We start from the raw sequence: 20612 nt of genomic DNA, 5'->3' as shown, positions 1-20612 counted from the left end.
ACCCTCAAATTAGACCCCCTACTCCCAAAGCCAGCACGGAAGTATATGGATTGATAACCCTGCCTGCCATGAGACACACAAAATTAATAAGCACCACAAACACTAATGTAAGCAAAGCAATTTGCAGAATCAAGCCCAGGATCAGACCCTGAGATCATTCAGGATTTGGGGGGGGTGTTATTTCTCTGGAAGCTGGGTCAGACTAGATGGCACAGCCATCACTACCACCACAAAGCAACTCTTTGGAAGAGCCTGGTGAAAAAGTTTCAGAAACACCTAACAGGAGCAGCTACAGAAGCCCAAGTTACACACTTTGATGCCACACTGCAACAGCTAAATCACTCGGGAAAGGACAAGTGAGCAACTGTTCAACAAAAGTATATATTAATGGGGTCATATAATTAAAAAAGTAATAATAGATATGCAACAACTTCCCCCAGTTCTTGGAAATATCCCAGGTCAAGATCATGCTTCATCCCCAAGGGGGAATGCTTTACAAAGTTAGATCATTAGAGACCACAGATACAATAAAATAAACTTTATGCAGTCTTAATTACAGAAGCCACTACTGCTACAACCAGACTTGGGATATAATCCTATTAACAGTAACACAGGTGTGTGAAGTTACTTGTTAAGTCAACTTTTTCTCTGTGAATAAATTGCAAAGGATATAATTTCTGGGACAAAATAAATTCTTGAAATTAGTGAGTAACTTATGCATCGCTCCCCTGCTCCAAGAACACATTATTTATTTTTACCATGACAGTGAAGTTATTAATCTGCTGCCTTCCACTTCAACAATGCGAAATGCTGTAAAATGCACAGACACCTGCATTACAGTACATTTCAGTTCCACTTTATATCAGTCATAAACATCTCTGTTTTGGACATCTCTTCAAAACAAATGCTCCAAGCACACTGTGCGTAGCATTCGATTTTATGAAACTATAAAAGTTCTTCACTGTTAATTACACAGACAAATGTCTCATCACACATTTGATTACCAGGATAATATAATTAGTTTTCTACATTAACCTTTCAAACATAGAGCCTGAATTTCAAGTTGAAAGCATTGTAAAAAGGAGGTATACTATATTTCTACCTTTTTGTGATGGCAATAAAATATTAAGACTGAAAAAAAGCAGTATGGTGTATGCAAAAGATTTTTTTCTTTTTCAATGGACAAGCTAAGCTTAACCAGTACTGTCCATAACACAGTCCCCTCATGGGTTTGTAATTCCAAGTCTGGGCCTGCAGCCCTATGACAGGAAGTTTATGCTGATAACCAGTAAAATCTCAAGTCAGGTCTGTCTTAAATCTTGTCCATGTTTGAGGTTTAAGCACTTCACTCTGGGATGTCTCTTCCTTCTCAGACTGAGCAGCCTCTTCTGGTATCAGATAACTAAGCCCTTCCCTTCCAAACAAAAGACATTCCACTGCTCATCTGCAAAATGCAATGGGGATATTCTACATTCCCCCCAAATTTTTTAAAGACTGTGTTTAAGCATGTCCTTCATCTAGAAAGATGTGACTTCTTGTTGATCATCTTATCAGAACAAAGGATCAGAGGACAGGAAAGCCACCACATCTCCCACTTCAAAACACCACCACATGAGACAACTCCACAAGCTCCATTCAAAAAACAATTGGAATTTACACCATCACAACCATCAGAACTCATGTCCACTACCATGTTCCTTTAACTACAGTGAAGCTTCTTCCAGTTTTCACCCCACACTTACACAAAGCCATATTTTACCCAGCTGTGCTGACGTAAAAAAAGACTATCTAGGTTTAACAGGTCTTTCCTGACATTTGATCCTTAATTTATCTGTATGTTAAACAGGCTGGATTCTTCTGATTTACTTATTTACCCTAGCTCTTCTCAACAGCACATCTCTTCAGTTTGAGTTCTTTGTGCTCAGCTGTGCAGCCAAAACATTTTGCACATCCCATTCCTGATAAATCTTCACTCATTTATATACTGCCACTAACATTTCACCTCTTCAAAGGTAATAGCTTCAGTGCTGGATCATAGCATCCATTCCATGCTAAAGGCTGCATCACATTGAGGTTTCAACAGCTGATCCCATGGATCACTTAAATTAGAGAACAAACTCAACTCTAAACCAACAAGCTGCAAAAAAACATCCTCCTCGGGTAAATTTTGGCATGAAAAAGTGAGATCAAGTGAAGCAGCGACAATACCCTGAAGCACCTTATTAGTGGACAGGACATAGAGCTGGGGAAAGGGTTGTGATCCCATCACCCCTGAAGCACAACAAAGAAATATTACCCCTTGCAACGAGAATTTTCTAAAAGGAAACCTGGAATGCCAAATGCCATGTATACCAGATCCCTGTCAAAAAGCGGGAGTCCAGATTTCAAGTGCTTTCTGCTAAATTCAGTCCCTTACACCAGTCTGCAAATCTGCAAATGACGGTCACGTGTCATTCAACAGTGTCAAACCCAGCATATTTTGAGGAAATCTAAAGGTTGGACACTTGGGAAATACCATCTTTTCCTTTCCATAGCAACTGAGGGCTGGCTCCCAGGACTGCAACTCTGTGCTTCAATACCTGATAAGGAAGATCCTTGATAGAACTCACATTCTTAAAGGTTAAATTCTGACTGACTCTTGAAATAGGTGAACTTGAGGCACTTAAATGCCAGAGCACCATCGGTCACAATGAAAAGCTGAGCATAATAAAAAATAACAAACCCAAAACAAATATAAGGACAATACAACCAAACCAAACTCAAAATCAGTTGGTCTGACTCACAGCACAGATGTCAAAGAATAGACTCCTGTACATTCTTAGAGTACCCTGGTTTAAGCAGATTGAAGCCTAATTCTTGCCAAATCTTTATCATGACTTAGGGTTGGAAGAGAAAGTATTTGAAGTAAACCTCTGGCGGAGCTCACTCCATCAGGTTTATCAGACTTCACCGAAAGTGCTTATAGAACACGAAATCCAAACACAAAGCACAGCAAACACTTTTGCTTCTCCCTGGAAATGGGTGTAGGGAAGAAATATTTGCTCAATATCCTAATGGTGAGAAGCTAAGAAGGGAATTTAACACAGCTCCAACCCCCATGTAAATGTTCCAATCATCAGAAGATTCCACACTGCCCAAAACATCCTCCTGTTATCTCCAATTTGCTGCTGACCTCTAGAAGATGATGTGACACTATGAATTTAGGAGACAAGGGCATTTTGCACTCAGACTGACTTCATGTGCTGACTTCCCACTTTCCAATGCTTCTTGCCGGCTGCAGGGGGCAACATGCACAGACTACAGAAATCTAAAATCACCCCACAACAATATTTAGGCTCCTGGTGCTGTTAAGGAGAGGCAGACATCTCCAGATTTCTTTCTGTAAAAGCACCTGCTTTCTCCTAAGCCCAAACAAGGTGTCCAAGAGCTTACTTTACACAGCTAGAGTCAGGGTAGTTCAAAAATCTGACCCTTACTTCTATGAATTTGGCCTGCCAAACTTTTGCCAACAGGTGCTTTACTCAGGAGAGGTCCTGGATGTGACAGGAGGGAAACGGGAAAGGAAGAAGCACTCCGCAGGTGAGGAGTTACATGGGACAAAAAGCACATAGGAAAGGTAAAGGTTCACTGATAACCAGTCCTAGCAGTCCTATCATGCTGTAGTATGTATCATGCTGCAGACTCTATATTACTTCTCTATTTTCTTTACACATTTGTAACTGTTGATTTAATTTAATTTTGCCATGGCAGGATTAGCAGGCAAGCTCCAGAGGTGAAAGGACATTACATTAAGACAGCACATTAATCCTCTATCCCACCCAAGGCAGAAGCAAAACCAAACAAATAGCAGCTTCCTGGAAATTGAATTTCTGTTATCCAGATGTCAAAGATGTAATACCCCAATTACACAAACTATTGCCAGTGAAGCATGCCAGGGAATATGCAATGTAAATGGGGTGAGCACAGAGCTGCAAAACTGCAGAGTCAGCATCTGGCTCTCCGAGTGAGTGATAATTAGCACTGTGTGTAGACACTAATAAACATTTATGTCTGAAATTACAACTTTTAGCAGTGTTAATAAAGGATATATTGGCAATTCGTAGAATAAAAGGGTCTTGAAAAGAACGTCATATTAAACAATGGCAGGCGCTTCCTGTGCTTGCACAGAGATTTTTTTTCCTCCCTAATTGCAAATGGCCACGCTATGTTGCTCGGAAATTAATCAACACAAGCACATACCTAAAAAAACTGGTTGTGTTTCTTTGGTCTCCCCATTAACATCATTGCTGTAGTCAGAGATCTTATATATCTCATGATGGTAATCTGGAATGAAAACGATAAAAAAAATTAGAACTCAAGTGATCTGGAAAAAATGAACACTGAACACATTGCTACAGTTTTACTACATAATTTATCAATATATCTGCAGTTTATTTCATGTACATCAAATTAACCACAGAAAATGTGCTCTGTATCAGCACCTCCTAAAAAAACCTTTGCTCACACTGGAGAGACTCAGCTCAAATATTTCACAGATTTTAGGGAATAGCTATGCCTGCCCTAAATTACTGTGTTCATTTTCACAGCAAATTATCCCACCAGATGCCAATTATCTGGCTTCTTGTTTTACAGATGGAAAGCAGATTTATAATGAAAACTTTACCTTCCCAGAGACCAAGGGAAACTTTCAAACTTCACCTCAGTAAGGAAATCAGCAACGTACATCAGGGCTGTATTGTTCAGCTATCCTGACTCATACTGGTGTCACCAGCCTTCAAATTCTGAAGAAAGGAGGGTCAGGGACACCTTAGGATATTCACCCCTAGAAATCCATGTCTGTGATGACTCTAAGAATAAACATTGGCATCTCTGTATATGAGATGTTACAGGATATTAAAAAAATAAAATTCACCACTGAATTTCTATTTCAAATAAAAGAGTATTTTGCTATGAAGGTCTCTGTTGTAACCCCAGGCAGGTGTTCAGTAGAACGAGAGCTTTGTTTACACGTGTGCACAGAGGGAATAGTAAGTCCAAGGGAAAAAAAAAAGCGTCTAAAGCAGTTCTCCTGGATGCTATTTCTGACTCTGCTATTGGCACACACTTTGTCCTTCGGCAAATCGCTCAAGACTGAACAATATATTCAGTGTCTTGAAACAGCCACCTCCCCACCTCACTCCTTCAACGCCCTCCCAGTTCCCAACGCTCTCAGCTACTCCCTCCGTAAACTGGTTTTTATGTTTACTTGCCTCACAAAAAGCAAGGCAGAGATTAACTCATGGGAAAGCACTTTGGGGGATTCACTTAAAAGGCACAACAGAAACAGAGGGCAGCATAAGCAGCTTGTCCTCCCACAAGCAGCACACCTGCACTTCTGACCAAACAGCTACAGGATTGGAAAGGTCTCCTGGAAGTCAAACTTTTTTTGTTATGTGCTGTTTATTTGTATAGCGCGACTGTCTCGAGGGCACAAGAGGAGGAACAACCCAGTAAGTAAACTAAAATCAACCCTAACACAGTGGCGCAACAGAAAGAGAAGGCCTGGAAAGAAAACGAGGGGAAAAAAACCACAGCAGGGAGTTGGAGAGGCCAGCGATGAGGTGCTGCACAAAGGGCTCCTCTGCCTCCCAAGCACACCCAGTGAGTGGAACGGGTAAAGGTGAAGTTTGAGATATGACATCAAGGAAGTACAGACTCCTTTCACAAGGCTAAAACAACGGGATTTGTGCTGCCTTCCACGGTCAGTAGCTGTCCTGCTGAGCAAGGGGAGTGATGGGAGTGGGTTGGGGGGCACCTGATGGCCAGTCAGGGTCAACCCACCACACTCTGCACCTTCATCCTCTCAAGGGCTTCCAAGATCTGCTGGGAGTAAGTACATGGAAACTAGGACTTAAATGACTTACAGACTCATGGTCCTAAGATATGTAGATTACACATGGTTTCTTCTCTAGCACTTCCCTCCATACATCCAGCTGGTCACAACACTCTTCTGGGCTGCAGCTGATGCCTTAAAGTCACCACATGTCAGCCCAGAGGTGGCTGCGTTTTAGCGCAGGAACGGATTTCCTCTTGATCTGGTCACTATTGATCATCTCGATAAGGTGCTCTGAAGTTATTTTTGGGACAGAGTAAGCATTGTACAGGCACACACCATTAGCAGTGTGGTAGATGGTGTGTTACCAATGAATTGACACACCATACCCTCTTCTCTTTGGTTTCCTCCTTCTGCCTTGGATGTCACAGTCCAGGCGCTGTAAAATCCATATCAATTTCACAACAGTAAACACTAAACTGTGACATTACGGAATGACTCCTGCAAGAGGCAAAGGCCAATTACAAGAGACAACTATTTATACATAATTATCTTTCTAATCAACTGTGATAGAAAAAGAGTATGCGAGTGCAGACTCACATGCAAAATGTGATTTTTTTATCTCCTCCATTCTCAAAGTACAAAGATGTAATTTTCTCTCTAGGATGTGCTTTTAGTGTAGCTTTCTATTTGACATTCTACATCCAAAAAGAGACACCAGATAAAATAAGAATTACTAATAATGTATCATCATAGCTGAATTTACCTATTAAAACAATGTTAAATAGATTGTCTCATGCACTGAAGCATATCTAAACCTGTAAGTAGTGCAACTGAGACTGGCAAAATAATCACCTGTTTCTGATAGTGCATGTATTCTTTCTACAGGTCCATTAGGACAGAAACAAAACCAGGTCTTCAATTTCAGTTTTGTTTTTCCACGTTTCACTTTCACCAACCCTGAGGCTCCAGACCCGTCCTGCACTAACTCTGCCTCCCAGTCAGGAGCACGTTCACTATCAAAAACCCAAAACCCAAACCTGTTCTCTGCAAAAATCAAACCCTTGATAGGTTTGCTAAAGCATATAGAGTTTCAGACACATCTGACAGGTCACTGACCCTCTAGTTTCTAACAGGGAGCATGTGTGATGCTCCAGACCCCCCTACCACCATATAGCAATCATTATTTACTATTCCTACTGAGTTTATTTTCATCTTTGAATTTCTTCCCATCGAACATAATTTTGTCAAGCACCTGCAAAGACATCATTCTTTAGGCAGCAAGTCCTGACGCTCTCGTATGCGTGTCCCCCCTTTCACCAGTGTGACATTACACCCAAGCAGTCACCTGCCTTGAACTTGGCATGCAGGACACACACGGTGCTTCATGGAGATATTCCCGTCCACTACTTGAAAACACAAAAGGAAAAACGATCTCGAATCAAATCCATCAGGGCAAAAACATCTCATCGGCCGGAAAAGGGACAAATCCCCAACCACAATAAATTCCTAGGGGTGGGAAGTCCACCTGTTAAAATGCCTACGAGAGGCTGCATCTTTTTTCCCCTTTAATTAAAGAAAACAACAACAAGACTGAAACACAGAGCTGTGCTTCTTCCCCGACATGAATTCAAATATTTCCCCCTCGCGATCCCTCTTAAAATATCCTCTTTTCCAAAAGCAAACACGCCCCGAGCGAACAAGTTACACGCCGCCGGCTCTCCCCTGCCCACGTACAATTAATTACCTGCGTGGATTTTTAATAAAGCAACCTGGATTCAGCTTTTCTTTGAAATACACGTATGTACACAGCCGAGGGGACGAAAAAAACCACCCCAAACACAATAAATCCACAAGAGTTGAATACTAAGAAGGTCCGTCGCCGCTCAAGTGTCATTATTTTTTTTGCTCGCTTCCCGATTTTACCTTTTCTTCCCCCCCACCCCCGCCCAAGCAGGATTTACCACGAAACACGATCTAACTTTATTTTGTGCAAGATCTGCCTGGAAGAAAACCAAACACGTCCACCTTTCTGGGGGAGGCGGGGGGGGGGGGAAGGGGAAGGGGGGGTGGAAACAACACATAACACACATGCAAAAAAATAATGAAAAAAAATTTTAAAAAAGAGGGAAGGGGGTGAAAGAAATGAAATACATAAAAGGCGTGCAATGGTTTCGGGGAGTTCCAGGGGAGGATTGCGGAGTTCAATAACAGAGCCGGGGGAGCGGCGGCCCGGGGGCGCCGGCGTTTCATAACGCCCCGCTCCCCCCGGGGCAAAAGTCGGGGCTGCCCCCGGCCAGCGAACAAAGCCCCGCCGTCCCCGCCTCACCTTCGTTGACCAGTTTAAAGCTTTGGGATTTCCTGCTCCTCTTCCTCTGGGCGAACTCCATGGTGCGGGCAGGAAGGAGCGGGGCGGACACAGGACCGAGCTCCGTCCCTCCGATCAGCAACACACGCGGGGGTTGGGAGACACGGCGGCTCCGGCGGCGAATAAAGGGATCCGGGACAAGTTGGCTCCGCTCTCCCCCCCGCTCCCGCCCCGAACTTTGAGGGAAAGCGGGGTGCGGCGGGGGGAGCCCCGCGGGGGCGATGCCGCCGCCTTCCCCCCCGCCGGCTGCGCGGCCGCGGCCCGGCGGCGAAGGGCGGCCCGCAATGGCTTCGCCGCCGGCGCCGGGACCCCGGTGCCACCTGCTGGGGGAAGGAAGGCGGCGGTTCCGCCGGCCGGGAGCCGCCGCCGCCACCCCGGGGCCGGCCCGCCGCCACACGGCCCCGCCGCGGGCTGAGGGCGAGGGGCTGAGGGGCAGCGCCATTTTGTGTCCCCCTCCCGCCGCCCTCTCGCACTCGGGCACCGGCGCTTCCCCCTCGGCGCTTCCCGCGGGCGCCCTGAGGGGCTGAGCGGGGGCAACTCTGAGGGGTTTGGCGGGACCGGGCCGGGTCCGGCGGGGATGGGGTTGAACTTGGCGTGCGGGAAAGTGGGCAAACCGCAGGGACTGATAGCAACAGCTGTTTGTTGCCGTGTTTCACGGGAATCACCACAAGGATGTGCCCGCTGGTGTCACGGAGCGAGGCCTGGAGGAGAGCGATGAGCCCCCGGCTGGGCTGAGGGACGCCGAGCTCAGCCAAACCGGGATCGCCTCAGCGAGAGGAAGACGGTCCCTTAGCCAAACCGGGATCGCCTTAGCAAGAGGAAGAGTCTCTGCCTCTCCAGAGGAGTGTGAGATTTAGGGCGTCTGGCAGCCCTCCCGCCGGTCACCGCGAGGTCACCGCAGCCATACGGCTGGCCCAAACACAGCTGAAATTAGTGCTTTGATTTATTCACCACTTGACGCCTTCAGCCACACTTCCAGTTCGCTCACTGTGCTAAATTTCACTGCGGGTGGAGCGTTTATTTACAGCCGGGAGTGCTTTTTTGCCTGTTGCCTGTAGAGGAGGGACCCAGGCGTTTACAGTTATGACTACTGATAACTGCAAACACAGCTCCGATCGTCATCTTGTGTTTTTACATGTAGTCAGGCTGTGTTGTGACAAGGAGGAGAGTATGTGATACTTGCACACGCCTACTCGAACAGATGCAAATGCAGATCTTCCCTTGGTCTCCTCAGAGTACCTAGGAGAATCCCGTTGGCGCCTGTAATACTGACTGACCCTATCGCTTGGAATAATGACATAAAATTCGCAAGAGGAAAGCAAATTGAATACCAGCAATAGTGATTTGTATCCTAATTGTGCGTGTAGACATAGTCAGACCTGAATTCTTCAGTGCAAAGTGCTGTCCAAACACCACACAGACAGTATACGTGGTTCTGAAAAGCAAAATCGGGAAATATCCTTAATGGTGAAGCAATATCAGCAAATATGCCTAATGGTAAAATTTATTACATGCTGGAAAATTAAATTCATGAGGGAGGTTATGGAAACCTCACAGATTGGGTAAGGGTGTAATTTTCTATTAAATTGCTAAGTGGAAAATCCCAGAGGCAATCAATATGCTACTTTTGGAATTTTCCTAAACTTCTCTGTAAGACTTTTTGAAAGGAAACTGGGCTAACGTACTATTTAAAATCCTGCATTATATATTTTTGGGAGGATGCTGAAGCAGCAAAGGTAGATGGATGTCATATGCTGTTTCCTGAATTGTGTGGGTCCAATTAGTCTCTGGTATAGCACAGTGAAGTCGGGTCTGAAATGCAGTTGCAGTGTGCCTAAATTTTGTGTACAAAAAGAGTATTTTCTCTTTCTTTCTTTTTTTTTCCCCCCTCACCCCAAGCAGTCTGCTGATTCCTGTCTGCTAACTTCATTTACAAGACTTAGAGCATTGCTGAAACTGTTGTGTTTGATTCTCATCCTTCCTGGGACAATAGGAGAATTTTTATAAAGCATAAGGCCTTCATTTACAGTTCAGCTCACATGATGGGCTTTATCCTGCATTTGCCAAAGGAATGTACTGCGAAAATAAAAAGGTCTTTTCTGTTTTCCTCTGTTACTCAATTTTGTGAAACATTTTGGGGTATAATTTATGAGATAGTGATGTCAGTGTTTTATCAGCTCCTCTCTTACTCCCTTTAGTTCTTCCTTCTCTGTGCTGGATTTTTTGGCTTAAAGGGACACTCATGGTTTGAAGTGACAGTTCAGTCTGGACGCTGCAGTTTCCAGTAATGTTTTACAGGAGTTAGCACATCCCCTTTTTCATCCGTATTTCTCATTTTGCTTTTTTGAATTAGAGAGGTCCATCCTTTCCTACATGCAAAATAAGGCCCGATCCTGCAAGCAAACCTAATTGTGGTCACTCAGATGAGTAAATCTTGCAGCTTTCATTTCTGAAATTATGAGCCAGTATGGATACCTTGGCCCCGATCTGCCATCTCATCTGCATAAAAGTGAATTAGAAACTAGGACAAGGTGACTTCAGGTCAAAGTCTTCTAGTTATCCACACAACATGTAGGAGGATCCGGTAGCTGGAAACCAAGCTTTCTGTCCTGTGCTGCTGGTGTTTCTTAGCTGGGACTTAGGAACAAACCTACACAAACTCGAAGGTTCCCGTGTATAGGGAGATGTGAGCCTGTTGTGGGGCATTTTGGGGTGGGCATCCTACAACTGGGCTGGGCTCATCTGCTCGTTTGTCACAGGCCACCATTGCATTATTCAGGCTGGAGGAATCCCGAGATGAAAGTCCTCTTTATCCCGTTAGAATGGCTGCCTTGTGTCCCGAGATAGTCGCCGGCTGCATCGCTGTGGCAGCCAAGTGACTTAGGATAAAGTGCATTGGCTGGGTGGGGGCAGCCAGCTTTTAATTTCATCCTTTGTTTCAGTTCATGTCTCAGTATCAGATTGTTATTATTGCATATTAAGCCATAGTTCCTTTTTTTTTTCTGGTGAAAATATGAAAAATTCAGAGTGTTTTGTATATATTCATGAACAGTTGCAAAGTATTTCCTCAAACCATTAATTGAGTAATGTGTTTTTCAAAATACCATGAAATTAGCCAACTAAATAAGGGCTTTATCTTGCAACATATCCCAAGTCAGCTCATCCCTGACTATTTCCTAGTTACCAATTTATTATGCTGCAAATTACTTTCAAAATATCCCCTCCCCATTCTAACTGATATTAATTTTCCCAACAGTTTTCTGGTGTGTAAAATGCTTTTTTCATTTTGGACGCTAGATCACGAGCTAACCAATTAAATATAATTAATCTAGTAATACTTCAGTACTAACAGCAGCAGTGCTCCTCACACCAGGATGTCCCAGACTTCTTCTCTGCTTCCAGGTGTGTCCAGTTCCTTACAATATTTTGATTATTATTCAGAAAGTCCGATGGTGTAGGACAAAGAAGACTAAAGAGTCCGAGAGCTGAGGAGAATTAAATGAGTGTACTAAGAGCTCCTTCAGCTTTTCAGTTGGAAAAATTATACTGGAGAAAGCCTCATAAACTCGATGATTTGATCTGAGGCTTAAAGTCTAATGTCAAGGAATCCGTGTGAGGCCGGGTGAAGTGTGGGAAGAGGCTGCTGACTGTCATATTAATGGCACCATGATTACTACTCATCTTGGAGCCTGACAAAGTTCAGTGGGCTGTTAGGAAGCAGGAGGGTGAAGAGGTAAATTGGAGACCAGGAGCTCCACAGGTGACAGGTTAATAGGTGAGCTCTTTGGTTAGTTATGTGTAATGAATGTCACTGAGGATTTTATAAACTGAGACAGCGTTTCCAGGGATGTTTTTGTGGTCATACGACATATGTAGGCCGTACTTCTCAGTTCCCAAGGTGACAATGGGCCACATTGATGCTGAGCTGTCTTACTACAAACCTTCCCTTTCAGCAGGCTTTCAGGTCGGCATATCCAAGGACTGGGGTGGTACAGAGGAGGGTTTCTGGATGTCCTGAAGAAGTCTGAAGCCAGGAGTTCAGCTTGTTTTCCAATCCCCTGTTAGTTTTTCCTGTACCATTTCAGTTGTAGTACTTGACATTTCACATCTCTATCCTTACTAAGCTAAAATTTTCCTTTGGAACACTGCTTTGAAATGGCTTCTTGTCCATTCTGCTGCTTGTTAATCTTCCTCATATAAATTTAAAAGAAGAAAACTACAGGGCAGACCAATGTTTTCATCTGTTTGCTGGCTCAGGGACACCAAAACATTCCAGAACTGTTTAAACAACAAAGAATATAACCAGATCTATGTACAAAGTGTTCTTTGTGTGGTCAAAAACCCTCTGAATATTTTCATACCAGAATGCAAACCCCCTTTTGACTGTAAGGGCTTTTCCTCCCCTCTGTCATTTTGTGTGCAGGTTGGATTAAGGCTGCAGGAAAGGGCACTATAGTCTAAGTGTCAAAGTTTGATGGTCATCCACTCTGATCCAATACTTGTGGGATAATTGGATATTAAGGTATTAACTCTTCCCTAGGACAAACCAGTGTTTGGATTTGAATTCTGGGAGGAGTGGCAGAGGAGACCAAGGTGTCTAAGCAACAGATGTGGTCAAAAGGTAAAGAAGAAAAGGTTTCAATGCTTTTATGAAAGTGAATATGGAAGAGTAAAAGAAGTCTGCTCATATGCATGGATGTCCTCTGCTTCCTCTGCAACATAGAGAAACCATAGGCTGCACAAATTTCAACCTTACAACCTTTCCACCTCAGCTTCAAGGAAGTTGGGGGTAATGTGAGTAGCGATTGTTATTTTGCCTAGAACTTTCAGGTTTTTTGCTATATGAAGAATAACAGTGCTTAGAAATTTTAGTCAAGATGTTGTCTTTGCATTGCTACCATCTCTGTGTAAAGCAATGAAGTGTAAAGCCAGGCTGGTGTCTTGGGAAGGTGCGTGTTTGAGCTTTGGGTCGTTTGGAGTCGATGTCAGTCATGGCAGCCCGGGCACAGCAAGGGTCAGCAGTCCCAGTTCTGGGGAGTGCTGCAGGCACAAACTGCAGCAAGCTCAGCTCAGGGAGTCCCCAGCTAGGGAGAGCTCCATGAGGGTTATGCTCCTGATCATACTTCCATTTTTGTGTCAGTTTGCTTCAGTCACAGCTGCTCAAGGCAGATGTAGGAGTGCAGTGATGCAATCACTGGAGCTATGGATGGAAAGCAAGTGCAGCATCAGCTGCAGGAACAATAGCATTTAGCACCGTTAGACAGGCCCTGGAGGCTGTAGAATGAAGAAACCCAGACAACAGCCACCCTCCTCTAAGTCCTGACTGAGACTGAAGAGGGGACATTACTCTCTGCCTCCCCAGCCCGGCCTCTCTGTTTCCAGCTTGCCACAGGGACCTGCTCTCCATATCTCGATTCTGCCTTGATCCTCTCCCATTTTTCCTGCCACACATTAGTAAATGCACTTGCACTAAAATCAATGGGAGTTTGAAAACTAAAAGTAATGTGTGCTTTGGTATGCTACTAATCCACTTATTTGGATCCTCTTACTGCTCCTCTGGGCTGCCCTGATCCTCTCTATCAGCCCACCCAGCTGCTCTGATCTGCTCTCTAAACTTCTGCCGTGGCTATATTAGCATCCCTGTCAACTCACAGGGCTGCTGCCTCGACGCTGTCAATCCCCTCTCCCAATGAGAGTCTCTCTACTAAATTATAATCCCTGTAGCTCAGAATACTGATGCAAGCTAAAATAAATTCATGAAAAGTTGCTGCGGCTCCTACTAAGATGTTCTATTTTCCTAAATGTTTTCAAACAGTACTTGCATTTCAGGATGGAGAAATAGCTTCAGACACGTTCATAACCACCTGCCTCCTTTTCAGTTCTAAAAAATGAAATTTCATTGCAAGGTACTGTGGAGTTCAAAATCTACTCACACATGCACTTTTTAAAGGGAGATTATGTGAATTTAATATCTCTGTCAGGCTAGAGACTGACAACATCTGAAAATGGTGCTTTTGGTCAGCAGTAAGATATGTACAGCAGCATTTTCATTAATGTGCCCCCCCCTGGATTTACCCTCAGAGATGTGTAGATTCTGAAGACTCCATCACCCATTCAAACCCTGACCTCTCTGCTGAGGCAACCAGTGCACCTGCATGGGTATTTTCTTTGAGATGGACACATCCTGCAGGGATCAAACTGACAACACAGAACTATGATCATTTAGTAATAACTTTGAGAGATTTCTTGCCTGTGTTGAATAGAAGCTAATGAACTCAGAAGTACAATACTTTATGCTCAACCATTTATCTTCTATACACATTAAAATGAAAGAAAAATGGATGTTTTTATGAGCTTTTCTACCATCCAGCAAGATCTATTTAGTGTTTTGGGGTGGCAGTGTCTGTTAACGCAGCTAAAATGTCTCAAAACCAAGGGTTGTTAAGTATAGACTTTGCTTTGGGGAAGACTGAAGAAAGAGACAATTTTATGGATTTAAAACTCAGTGCATGGAATTTGACAACCCAGTCTGCATTTGCAGGGATTAGTCCTGTAGCTGCATCTCTCTGGGAAGAGTTTGCTGCTTGGCTATCTGTGGTGCAGGCTGGTGCTAGGAGTATGTTCAATGCTTTACATCATTTGCCCTGCACTGCTGAAGTAGTAGAAAGAACAGCTACAAAAATATCAATAACGGCAAAAAAAACAAACCCCAAACCAGAACAGGAAGAAAAGGCAGCACGATGGTTTTCCTGCAAGGTGTTCTGGATTCTTTAACAGCCACAAATGGCCACTGCTGTCAAAAAAGCGCACTCTCCCTGGTGGCATCTTGGGACTGATTCATTAGGGGCTCTGATGACACAGTGCCATGAGCTGAGCTACCAATACTCTTTCCTGAGACAACAGAATTTTCCTCAGGTATCTCCTGTACCACCCAGTTTGGCAATAATTAGCTATTCTTAAATGTAAAGCTTTTTAGAAGCAATAGTGAGTTTTTACACCACCTCAATTTTACACATAATAAAGCTGCTGGGATAGGAATCGACCCATGCATCCTACAGGCAACCTAGACAATGCACCTAAATATTCCTTTATCAAAACCAGAGGATAATTATCATTCTAACAGTTATTTCAAGCATGTTTCTGGAAGCCACACTAGCCTTACTAACTGGTAACATCCATATGGATGTCACTACTTTCCTAACTCTTTTAACAGTGCACTACAGAGGTGTGTCCTGGCAGACAGGAACTGCAGGGGTTGTCTTGTCACGAGAACTAATCAAGTGATACTTTAAAAAGTGAAACAAACCAAAATCAAATGGCATCTTCCTTTACCCCTCACAATGCATGGATGTCATACTCTTTGGGAGACTTCTGTTTATTAGAAATGTGAGAACCTTTTTCTTCCATTGCATCCCCCGTGAGCTTTTCTTGTCTTTGCCAGTGGGATTTGGACACCTGTGGTGGAGCACTGCCCCCAGCTTCTTCCCCAGCCTTCTCTCTGGCTGAGTGTTTCTCAGACTGTGACCTGCTGGAAATTGTGTGCTACTGTTTGGAAAGGTAAATAAGAAATAGCAAGCCTACTATGAGTGGCTTGGATTCACTAAACGAAGGGGATGGGCACATCTCCAGAGTCAGAATTGTAGGGAAGTGCAGTTTGCAGCTCTTAGCAGATGTGGTGCCAAGTCTGATGGAACAAATGGTTGTGCACCCAGAGATGCCCTGTGAATGTGACAAGCCGGAGATACCTGTAGGCAAAGTGAATGTGGGGGCAAAGAATGGGGAACTGGATGTGTTAATCCCTCCCAAAAGTTAAGGAAGGGAAGCTTTAATAAAAGAAGAAAAGAGCGAGGCTTGATGTGGAGCTCCCTTTTCCAGAAGTGGACTTTCTTAGTCATGGTATAAAGGCAATTTTATTCAATTTTTGGATTTATTTTTTGTTTTGAAAATGAATAAAAGGGACCATGTACCTATCTGAAAAAGGTTTCCAAGAGTCATCTGTGACCTGTGTTGCTTGAAATGAGTTCTTCTGCAATCTCGATCAGCTGTAAAGCATCAGCTCTGCCTCCGGTGTGCAAGTGAAAGCATATGCTGGCTGAGCTGGGCAGGGTTTTCCCCTGTTTTAATATAAAATAGATAAGTGAAACTGTGTGCCCACATAGTATTAACTAAATATAAACTGACTACAACAGCTGAGAGCAACCAAAATTATTCTGATCCGTTTTACCACTGTGACAAATAGATGACATGTGGGTTATTTGAGTGAAACTGGGTTATTTGAGCTGCCTTCAATAATCTTTCTGTAAGTTGACAGTTGGCTTGCAGCAGATAAAGCTGAGCGATCACTTAACCAGCAAGAAATTGGAATGAAACACCTCGTGTATGTTTTAAGCTTGTATTTCTGTTACTTGCAAGGCTCTTACGAACCTTCCAAGATTTTGAGTAACTTCTGGATTTCCCTTCTCAGCCTCGATTTCATATGGAATGTTGTGAAGCAAATTACTTAAAAGTAGCTTTGTGGTTAACTCCGTGGGGTTGTTCCAGAGGTCTGCGGAAACCTGGATCTAGGAAAAACATGGGTAACACTATTGCTTCCAGACCCAAGCTCAGTTGCCGAGAGCTCTCAAGACTCTGCAAGTGGTTTTGGGAGAGCTTAAAGGCCTGGCTACAGCCCTGACAGCAAATATCATATTTATTAATCACATGTGAGACAGAAAGATGCAGCCATTGTGGTACCAAACCAGCAGGATTGCCCTGAAAAGAAAAACAGGAACAGTAGAAAACAAATAGTCAAGCTTAGGATTTATAACAGTGATCTAATTGACTCTAATGAGTAGAGTAATGCCATACATGATAAACTGATAGTTTGAAATACAGCTTGGAGAAACACACATTTCACCACGTTAAAAATATCTTATTCAGTGATGCCATCAAAGGGATCATTGCATGGATGTGGGACCGGCACAGGGAAGGAATTGTCTGATTTCATAACACAGTTAAACAGTCTCCACAGTCTGAGGGCTCCTCAGAACAATGGAGACTTGGAGAACTCCTCTTGTGGTGTGGAGGAACAGTTTCCATTGCATGATCCAAGGAGCAGAGCTCACACTGTGAGCTTTCATGTGTGCCATGAGCTTGTCCAGCAAGTGATGCTCCAGATATCCACCCTACATCCAAGGAATGTGTGTGAATGGAGACAGTCAAAGGATGAGAGATCCATAAGAACCAGGCAGGGACTGTAATGAATTGCCAGCATAGATATGGCCTGAGGAAGATGTTCTGAGGAACAGAGGAGCTTTGAACAGTGTCCAACCGAGACTTGACCCAATGATCTCAACAATCCAACAGTCTCAATGTCTATCAGAAAATGCTTCCTTGACCCCGAGGCGAAGAGGAGACAAACAGATGTGCCATCCTGGAAATCAGAGAGGAAGCAAGACTGGATCTCCCCATGAGCTGTCAATGAAAGAAAAAGAAGACACCACCACTTCTTATACATAAGAGGGTTTTGTAATCTCTTCAAAAAGAGAAATCCTGAGGAGATGGATGACACCAAAGATTTTTTTCTCCCTTTCCTTCTTCAGGGAGATATTGGTGAATGCCAACATACCTACATATTTGCATATATGCAGAATCACAGAATATTCTGAGCTGGTAGGGGTCAGATCAGCCAGGATCATCAAGTCCAACTCTTAAGTGAATGGCCCATACAGTAACTCTTTTAGGAGATGTGGCACTTTGTAGATTGCCACTTCTTCTTCACAGGACAAGACAACTGTCTTGATAACAGAGGAGATTTACATTACAGGATGCTTTGATTTGGAGGCAAGAGAGCACAGAACCAGGAGTACTGGAAGAAGGGCAATTGTAGAAGGTTGAATCATTGTTAGTGAACTTTTAGACATCTTTCAGCTGCTTCCTTGTCCCTTATGCACCTCTCTGACACCTTGTTGGTTTGTTTTGGTTTTTACAAACTGGGAGATCTTTGGTCTAAGAGTCACCTGGCAGTAACTGCATCTTTCATGTGAATTCTGTGTGTGAGTTGGCTTTTCTTCTTTGTCTTGTACAGTCTTGAATGAGATATAATGTCTGTCATGGTTTAATCCCAGCCAGCACACAGACAATGTCTCACCTTCCCCTCCACTGCAGAGGGAGAGGATTGGGAAAGTGAAAGTGAGAAGACTCATGGGTTGAGAGAAGACAATTCAATGGAACAGCAAAGAAAGAAAATAATAATAATAATAATGATGGTAGTAATAATAATAATAATATTAGAATATACAAAATAAGTGATGCCCAATGTAATTGCTCATCACCTGCTGAGCCAGTTTCCAAGCAGCAGCCCTTGACCAGCTTTCCCCCACTCATTTTATACACTGAGTATGATGCCATACAGTGTGGAATATCCCTCTGATCAGCTGGGGTCAGCTGCCCTGGCCCCTCCCGACTTCTTGTGCCCCAGTCTCATCACTGGCAGGACATGAGAAGCTGAAAGTCCTTGACTTAGTATAAACTCTGCTTAGCAACAACTAAAACATCAGTGTGTTATCAGTTATTCTCATACTAGATCCAACACACAGAACTGTAACAGCTACTAGGAAAAAAATTAACTCTATCCCAGCCAAAGCCAGGCCAATGTCAAACTGGAGCAGGAAATGAAGCCAGGTCTAAGGTGATGTCTACTCTCCAGTTAACTGAGCTGGTGCTCTGACACAGCACCTGGATTCATTTGCAGGATCTACTACAGAGAATTTCCACAGCCTCCCAATTTATGCCCTTACCCAAATGCGGGCATGTTACCCCAGGACTCTCACATTGAGACATTCTTGGATCCTATCCCCATCAGATGTCATATAATTTCCTCTTAGAAGAACTATGAAAAAGCGTAGGAGGGCTGTTCCTCCTTCCTCATTGCAAAGCGATTGCATTCAAGCCTGAGGTAAAGCAGGGCATTACTTCTAAATCCAGAACCCTCTAGCCTGGGGTTAAAGAAAACCTGTAAACCAACAGGCCATTTTCTGCAAGGAAGAGCACATGGCTCACGTTATCTAAAGCAGGTGAAAAGCCAGCTCTGGTTACAGCCCTCCAAAATAGCTACTGGAGCAATGGAACTTACAGTGGGGAAAGGCAAGGAAAAAATCTGGGAGGACCAAAAGGTGAAAAAAAGGACCTAGGGAGGGAGAAGTTGCTGTGTGCCATAGCAAGTGGCAACAGGAGACAGAGGTGCTGCCACCAGCCAGGCTGCTCCTAAGAGGAGCTAAAGCTACAGTGAGTTCCACCCTTTAGTGTTTGGTGGCCTTTGCTTCCAGCAAGGTATGGCCCTGATAAATTAAAACATAGTGAGAACTTGCTGTTCTTACTCATTCTTTGAAGTTTTTCTGGACCCCTTGGACTTTACAAGCCACAGGATGGAAAACGCTGGACAAAACCAGGAAAATAAGCAAAACAAGAGATTTCTTCATGTTACTGACCATGTCACAAATGCTGTGTGCCTGGTGACAAGGCCATTTACCTCTGGGATATACACACTGAGGAGCTCAGTCCCTATCAGCTACCTCAGTCCTCTAGGCCTGAAGGAGGCAGAAACCAGGCATAGGTAAATCCCAACATGCTGTCTCAGGTGCACAGACTTCACAGGGGACAGGGAGTGCAAACCTTTCCCATCTTCTCAGTGGTTTTTAATACCAGCACCTGGGGAAGGAGCGGGTTATAATGGAGCACCCTGCAGTTAAACCCTTCACTGTTTGCTGGTGTAGTTTCACCTGGACTCGATGATCCTAAAGATCTTTTCCAACTAAAATGATGCTATGATTTCCCCTGGGGTGTTGTTAGGCCTCTTGGACTGAGCTGGCTGATGGCAGGGTCACATCCACTCCAGCAGCAACCAGGAAAGCATCCTGCCTTCCCAGGTGGCATTTGCACCCTCTATGACTGCTCAGTAACCAGCCTCATTGAATCATTTAGGTTGGAAAAGCCTCCTGAGATCATCAAGTCCAACCATTAACCCAGCACTGCCAAGCCCACCAATAACCACGTCCCCAAGTGCCACATCCACACGTCTTTTAAATCCCTCCAGGGATGATGACTCCACCACTTCCCTGGGCCGCTGGCTCCAATGCTTGACAGGGCCCCTTTTGGTGAAGAAATTTTTCCTAATACCTGAGGCCATGATTTATCTGATATTACCTGTCGTCTGCAGCCAAGGCCCATCGCACCAGGCACTGCACAAACACACAGTCAGACAGACTCTTCCCCGAAGATTTTTCAAGCTAAACAGAGAAGACACCTGAATAAATTGCATGAAGGCTCTCTTTAAAGAACCTGTCAGTTACACCCCTTTATAAAACCATCTGTATTAAAACAGGGAAAGACCTCTGCAAAACTTACATTCCATCTCTTTTGCTACATTCCTCAGTACAAAGCATCTGTATTTTG

General features: G+C 44.0%; 1 protein-coding gene across 6 annotated transcripts in view; it reads right to left on the bottom strand.

The window, feature by feature from the left end:
- Window positions 1-8425, bottom strand: part of BEND7 (BEN domain containing 7) — a 46774-nt gene extending 38349 nt beyond the window's left edge. For 5 of the 6 annotated variants that reach the window (XM_017807729.1, XM_017807733.1, XM_017807730.1 and 2 more), the window contains exons 1-2: window positions 8142-8425; window positions 4240-4323 (exon numbers count right to left, since the gene is read on the bottom strand). In XM_017807729.1, coding sequence (XP_017663218.1) covers window positions 4240-4323; window positions 8142-8202 — 145 coding nt within the window. In that variant the 5' untranslated portion in view covers window positions 8203-8425. The remainder of the gene's footprint in view (window positions 1-4239; window positions 4324-8141) is intronic. The other variant, XM_017807734.1, reaches the window with a different exon arrangement.
- Window positions 8426-20612: the final 12187 nt, after the last annotated feature.

The sequence above is a fragment of the Lepidothrix coronata genome, unplaced genomic scaffold (assembly GCF_001604755.1).
Source record: "Lepidothrix coronata isolate B3197 unplaced genomic scaffold, Lepidothrix_coronata-1.0 Scaffold20, whole genome shotgun sequence".
In the NCBI taxonomy this organism is placed as follows: Eukaryota; Metazoa; Chordata; class Aves; order Passeriformes; family Pipridae; genus Lepidothrix; species Lepidothrix coronata.
This window is presented reverse-complemented; position numbering and strand designations above follow the sequence as displayed.